Here is a 7,477-nt window from a genome sequence, read left to right as displayed (position 1 = left end):
TTCCATATTTTTGAGAGCAATTTATTGTTTTAAGCGTAAAGCTAAATCAATATACGCTATTTTGAGCATTATACATTTATATGCATATATATATATATATATTACATAAATATCCAAATGGAAAAGCCAATTTGCCAAAATGCTGCCACTTAAACCAACCCCAATCACTGACCAGACAATAAAACAAAAAACGGCAAATATTAGCTACTTTGCCTAATTTGACTGCCATAAAAGTGTAATCAGACGTAAAGAATTATTACGGAAAGCGAAAAACTAACAATGAATTCGGTTCGAATGCCGTCTTTTTCCGTCTTCGCCAAAGCCCACAACGCTGAGTAGGCAGCTTAAACGCACACGACTTCGTTCATCTTGTTAATATTTTACAAATCGTTTTAGCACTCCTTCTTCTCCTTTTCTTCTATCCATTATTATATTATTCGTTTACGAAATTTCACTTTTGTTTGTTGGATTTGATTGGGAGAGACACAAAAGAGCAACCCAGTTGCACACTCCTTTTTAAGCTTGTTCACTTCCAAAAAACATAATATCTCTACAAATTGTTGCTTTGATTTTCTGGCATTTATAGGTGCTGTACATTTCGCATTAACCTGCATGTCTGAAATCTTTGAAAGGCAATAAGAAGAGTTAAATAAATAATGAGAGTATACTGGAGAATATTAGTAAACAACAAAAGCTTTTATTATATCATATTATACAGCATTCTTTGCAATTCATTATTTCCATCTTTTGCTTTTATGCTTTCCACTGCAATAATTTTCTTTGTTTCTGCTATCTATGTTTTGTCAAAACCATTTATTTCCACTTCATATCCAACTCTGTTCTCTCGACCAGTCTGCTCTCTCTCCTTCTCGTAATTTATCGCCTAACCATTCTCTCCACCCAGCATTAAAATGTGTGTGTTCCTTAATGCTTACTTTCGGACTACTGGGTGCGCTATACTAAGAGAAGCCTCCGAGAAAGAAATACGCCTTAAGCGAGTCCACAATACGCGTTATATAGATACCGTTGTTGTGCAGAGTGAAGATCAGATTTCTCAATGACATCGATTGCTGTAAGAAAAGTGGAGAAAAATTAACCTGGGAATTAGAAAATTCTTAAAAAATTTTAAAGTTTTTCATAGGGCTCTATCGACTAATAAATATTAGTAGAGGCTTCAATGCAGACAAATGATGTTTTATCTAAAATATTATAAACAAAAGCCTACCTCAAAAATATAATTTAGACCGCTCCGGGGACACCGTTTTTATACGATTCAAGCCGCAGCGAAGACGGAACTGGAGGCCATCCCGGAAAGTGACTACAACCAGTGTTTCGAAGATTGGAAAATCTGTAGGCATAAGTGGATTGCATCGGGAGGGGATTACTTTGAAGGGGATGAAATTTATTTGGAAAAATAAATAAAGATCTTCCAAAATAAGTACAATGTCACCTTATTTTTTTGGCCCAGTATATATGTATAYAAACTATTCAAAAGCAGTGTAATGTATAGAAATGTGAGTTAAATATGGACAAGACAACTGAACATTTCGACATTTCAACAACCAAAGTGAAACCTTTATATACCCTATGCAAAAGGCATAATTAAAAAATACAAAAAAATTTCTCAAGCTAGGTGCAAAAAAATCCAAAAGTTATATTATTGTTTGGCAAATGAATATTTATCATATCAATATTGCATACTCAAACACCGACCAGCCCCATCACCTTATTAGTTGCCAACAACATTACCTTATCTCTTTCACAGATGCTACCGGTTAGCAATTTAGGATTTTGTTGTCGCTCAATTTTACTTTAACAGCGACCAGCATCAGAATCCCAAAGTCAAGAAACAGTCAGATTCCCGTCCCGTTCTTCTGAGGAGTGAAAATGTGCTGTCTGTCGAGTTGTCTTCGTTACTCGAATTCTATATGGATGCCTCTCTAAGCAGTTTACTTCCGTTTCCTCATAGAAAAATTGTATATTAGTAGCTTTGAAGTATATTTAGTTCAGAAAAGGGAAACAGAAAACGGAAACTCGTAATATGCTGGAACTTCGGCATCTACGCATCTTTAGATAGCGAGGATAATGTAAAACGTGTTCAAAGTCTTCTGTGGACTCCGTACACATAGAAAAATATTGAAAGATGTCATTTTGAAATTTGTTTGTTGCCTATGAAGCTCTCATATCCGCTTAATATTTGGATCAGGTGGAAATTCATCACAACAACACGGCTGCGTGTGGTTTTAATTATTAGGCAAAAAGTTGAAAACATATATTATATAAGAAAATAACACCATATGCTATATCAATACCAATATTAACACAAATCAGTTAGGTAACAAGTTAATAAAGCAATTTCGTCCCACTCACGAATGTTTCACTAAGAAATCGTTAACACTTAGTAGGAGTATAACGGAAGCATATGCATGTATATGCAAAGTAGTATGATGCCATTATGCATAAAATTCACATTTCATATTCACAATATTGATATTAAGAACTATAAAATATTTTGGTCACGTTTCCAGCTCAATTGCCAATTAGAAAAATTCCAATTCACTTTATAATACCTAGAAAGCTGCTGAACAACAACAAAGTAGGTATAATAAAAAGGTGCGTGTATACATAGAAGTTTTTTAAAAGGAGCCCGCCAAAGGACGAATATCCACAGCGGAAACCGCCAGGCAAACAACCGAAACGGAAGCTGATTTGTAAACCTATACAAGTGACGAACGGCACGAGGCAAGAAGCTGGCCTTCACGCGCAATGAAAACGGCAGCGAATATTAAGCGAACACATAGTAATTCGATAGAAATATAAGAAAATATAAATAAAAATAAAAAAAAAGATTGTAAACGAAAGTTGTGAAAAAGGTGAAAAACTGTTTGAGCCTTGACGAGCGCCAAAAGAATTCACCCATCAAATATTTTGCTCACGTTTCGCCGTCAAATTATTACCAAGAATTGTAAGTGTGCGTGTGTGTGTGTCGTTGAAGGCGTGTTTTGAGCGGCAAAGAAAAATACAATATTGTTTAAATTTCTTGCGGACGTGCGCGCGCCAAACTATTCAAAACAATTTGGAGTGAAAAAATTAAACAAAAAGGCATACCAAAAGCATTCAGCCCGAAGAAAGGTGCTATAAAGCGCCAGCCCATGTACCAAGAAAGTGGCCTGTGCTTCACGTAGTCAGAAAAAGAGTATGAGTGAAAGCGCAAACTTCTCAATAATAATTTAGATCGATTATTTTGACTCTCTAAACACAATTTTTTGCTTTCTACATATATTGTATCAATGTCTGTACTTACCTCCATTCTGCTGAGTATCTGCGCGAAGGCCGGTCGTTGTATATTATTCACGAATTTTCTAAACTTATCATCCGATTCGAGCTTATCGAAGAAAGTAGCGAGTATTTGATCCTGTGGCAAGATTTCCAAAATACTATCGACCAGACCATGCAAACCGTTGAGCTGTTCAGCTTTCTGCGTTATGGCCTCATCGAAATTGGAAACTGCTGTAGGTGCTTTTGTTGAAGTTACCGATAGTGCTTCTTCGAAGACGATTGCTGGCGATGTTGCGGTTGCTGAAGCATGTTGTTCCATGCGAGAGATTTCTGCAAATTACGATAAAAATAGTGCTAGCTGAGTACAATATTTTGTATAATTATGTATCTATCGTTTTGTGTCTGTAAAATGTATCGGTTTTAAATTGATTTAGAATGAGTTTTGAAGACTGTATATTTCTAAAGCTTAAAGTGTAAACAAAGAGATGGAGATAAGAAAGCTAACCAAACTATAAACTTTGGTTAACATATTTAAAAAAATTGCAGTTATGCCAATAAAAGCTTCCAAGATCTTATCTCAAACAATATTTATTATTTAAATAAGAGTTAGTAATATTTGGTTGAATCCAATATCTATCTTGCGAAGCTAATTCGCTTTTAGTTGCCCATGATCTAAAATTATTTTGATATACTTTTTTATATACTGTACTCTTCTAAGGGATTCTAGGGGAGACAAGAGAGATACACATATATATGTTCACACTATAATTATGTAAAAGAACTCTGCAACATAACCCCTATGGAAGGTATCGACATAAAATCATGCCAAAAATGTAAATTTTAATTGCTTCAACTTTAGTCAAGCGAAAGCTGGACAGTGAAGTAGAAATTGTTAACATGTTTCTACTTCATCCTCCTCCCTGCAATTTTGAAAAGTTGCGTACTCCAAAATATTTAGCCTTAGCGTGTATTTTGCCTACTGGACAACGTCAATGGACCGGTGTCCATCAATTAAAGAGCTCGGTATAAATTAAGTTGGGTTAGATAAATAGACTGATATTCGAGAAACCACGAACAATTTCACTTGGACTGCTAAAGACGCTTGTCCGTTGTGATGCCCAGAAGTCTTAAGTACGCATCAATGCTGGTTGCTGACAAGAGCTTGCTCAGCTCGGCGGAGGCCCACCAATTGAACACCAGCATGTTCTCATCCTAATGAGATTTGGTTAAGACTGTATGGTCAGGCACACAGGCAAGTACAATATGAAAATAGCGTAATGTCGCAGATAGCGAGGTCCAGCACTCCTTGAATACATAGTCCTTAGCTCACTGTCAGCGAGCTCAAGGCTTGTATAGCAGCTGTGCTTGAGGAGTGAATGCGTATCTCCCTAAATTAAACCACATTTTGTTGAGAAACAGTTGCTGCAACCTAAATACCTATTACTTCTGCTTGAAAGATACTTCAGTGGTTCGGCAGTCTGAAACGAAAGTGACTTTGATCTATTGGTGAAAGAGCTAACTGATCCTGCAGAAGCCACTTCGCCCTATCCACATTAAAGGTCTAAGTATCTTTTAAGTCTATAGGGTTTTTAAAATGGTCAGTTATTTTATTTAAAAAAAAATGTATTAGTTATTGTTTTTGAAGCCTAACCTTTTCAACCTCGAACATTTGATATACGTGAACCCGAAAGGAGAAATAACGCCGCGATATAAAAATGGAGCCCAATTCCTGCTTAATGTGGTTTGATTAGAGAAGAAGTAGAAATTCCGAAACTCGAAAATCTTCACTGGAGCAGAATATTTAATCTCCAACATTCAGTTAGTTTGTTAAATTAAAGTCGGATATCGAACTTAAAGAATTTTAGCAGAAATATTTCCGCTTCGAGGCCATCAATTTGCTTGTAATCATTTTTGAAAAGGATTATACTTGAAATAAATATATACTGACACACACACAAGCGAATTAAAAATGGTGATTGGTAGGCGCAATAATAGTCYTGCCCGTCTGGCTATTTTATCAAGTGCACGCTCGTACGCGTTTTGCGCTAAAATAATTCAGGTCATGACCGGATCACATTACAGTGCCACGAGCACACATAGCGGCTACATTGCATTGTTGTACGCGCTGCAGACAGAAATCCACTCGAACGAATGAAGCGAATGCATGTACGCGCAATTATATAAGTACCGTAACTGCAGTCAGACCCAGACCCAGACCCGTATATGTACGAGTGCATGCATTCTGGCTCAATGCGAGCTGAGTACATGAACCATGACATTGAAAACAACTCAAATAAAACCATTGAAATGAGTACAGACGCGCGGTTATCGCATTGCGCTGCATGTCAGAGAGACGGACAAGGACTCTTGTGAGCACATATTACTTTTAGACAGTTAATTTACGTGATATACCTTTGGAAGGTTATGAAAATTATTTTTGCGAGCATTTAAAGCTCATAATTGAATATATAGAAGCTATGAGAGCGACAGTGGCCCGCACGTGATGTCTGCTTTTAGGCGCTTAGCGTGCCGTTGATAACTTAACTTTGAGCAGACGGTCAAAGCGCGCACCTGAGCTGGATAAAAAGTGTTGTTTTAAAATATTATGCAGAAATTTTACAGAATTTCCGCACTTTTGTCTATTTGGGGATGCCTCTAACCCAAATCATCAAAAAATTAGTCCTACCCACACTCACCATTCACCGCGAGCACAGCTGCACTGTTATGCTTAGCCGTCAGCTGGCGCTGCTGTTCTAACTCACTGTTCCCGAAACCGAGCGCATCCGAGTCCTCCACGCTGCGCGCATTCACCGCCACCTTAGTCAAATTCGCAATGGACGAGACGAATTTCAACACATCAAAGCCGCTCACATTTAGATATTGCAAAAAGGCGCCCACTTCCGGTGAGKCGACAATATGCTGACGCAGCGCAATAAAATCGGGTCCGCTCAGATAGGCGTAGGCGCGACGCACTTCCGCATCGTTATTATAATAATTGGTGGCAATCGATTTGACCTCTTCGGTCGGTATTAATGAAATGAAATCACTCATATCAATTGGCGGCACCGGTTGTGGCACAGTGTGTGGCCCATCTGCCAGACGCAACAATACACCGTGGAGGAGCACGCCGTCGGCAATAATTTCATCGGCTGCTGCCGCATTAACGGCATCCACATCGGTGGTTTTGATATCGAGCGCGTGGCCCACCTCATCTGCCGCTTCGCTGTCGCTGTCCGAGCTGAACGGTTCCTGTTGGTAGGAACTACCCAACGCTGTGGAATCGGACGGATCACCTATAGCGGGTGCCGCGGCGGCAGCAGAGACTATTGAATCTTCACGCGCGGCAGCTGAGGACAACAATTCGCTCTGTTGTTGATAAGTCTCGTAGGGATGATTTGATTTGCGCTGTTGTTGTTGGTAATCTGTTTGTTTTGGTTTCGTCTCTAGCAGTATTAAATCATCCAATGTGTCCAACACTGACTCATTAGCCACATTAGTTGGTTGTTGTTCGTTGTCATTTGTTGTTGCTGTGCTATTCTGGCATAACTCGTGGAGTCCCTGTCGCGTRCAACGTACAATTTCTTTCACAACAATCAGTTCGGTGCCGTCGGTGGTGTAACCGCTGCTAGGTCGACAGTGCAACGCTTGAGGGAATAGGGTCAGCAGTAGGTGGAACAATATGCAGGTTGTGGTACCGCTGGAACTTCGAGACAGTTGCGCAAACATTTTTGTTTTTGTGTCTTGTTGATATTGTTTTGGGAGAGGAATTTTGGTTTTGCGGATGAACCGATTTATATACTTTTTCAGTCTATAGCAATTTTTATAGGTTASAAAAGTTTACATTTCGTTAAATTCCATTCGTTGTTAGCCTTTCCATTTGCTTATTTCATCGTTTATAAAATATTTTTTCTTTATATTTTTCAATCTGGTTTGTGAAAAATTATTGAGTCCAAAAAATTAAAATTTTTTTTTTTTTTGAAAATTTCACAAAATATTTTTCACTTTTCGTTTTCAATATTTTTGTTTTTTTCACCTACAAAATCGCTCACTCAAATATTTTCACTCCCCACAAAATATTTCTTCTTTTTACTTTATTCTCTGCCTCTCATGGCAGAGGTTTCACTGTTGGCAACACTTAATTTAAATACAATATTAATTCGCCTTGTAAATTTAAAATAATATTTCCTTCAATCTTTTA

General features: G+C 37.9%; 1 protein-coding gene across 1 annotated transcript; it reads right to left on the bottom strand.

The window, feature by feature from the left end:
- Positions 1-675: 675 nt before the first annotated feature.
- LOC108970945 lies at positions 676-7,243 on the bottom strand. The gene is made up of 3 exons (XM_018936678.1): positions 5,976-7,243; positions 3,305-3,609; positions 676-1,070 (listed from the first exon to the last, which is right to left on the bottom strand). Exons 1-3 carry the CDS (start codon positions 7,003-7,005, stop codon positions 960-962), a joined length of 1,446 nt encoding a protein of 481 aa, XP_018792223.1. The 5' UTR covers positions 7,006-7,243; the 3' UTR covers positions 676-959.
- Positions 7,244-7,477: the final 234 nt, after the last annotated feature.

Source organism: Bactrocera latifrons, unplaced genomic scaffold (assembly GCF_001853355.1).
Source record: "Bactrocera latifrons isolate USDA-ARS-PBARC rearing strain unplaced genomic scaffold, ASM185335v1 scaffold_317, whole genome shotgun sequence".
NCBI classification, from domain to species: domain Eukaryota; kingdom Metazoa; phylum Arthropoda; class Insecta; order Diptera; family Tephritidae; genus Bactrocera; species Bactrocera latifrons.
The sequence above is the reverse complement of the archived record's forward strand: the minus strand, read 5'-3'. Positions and strand labels throughout refer to the sequence as shown.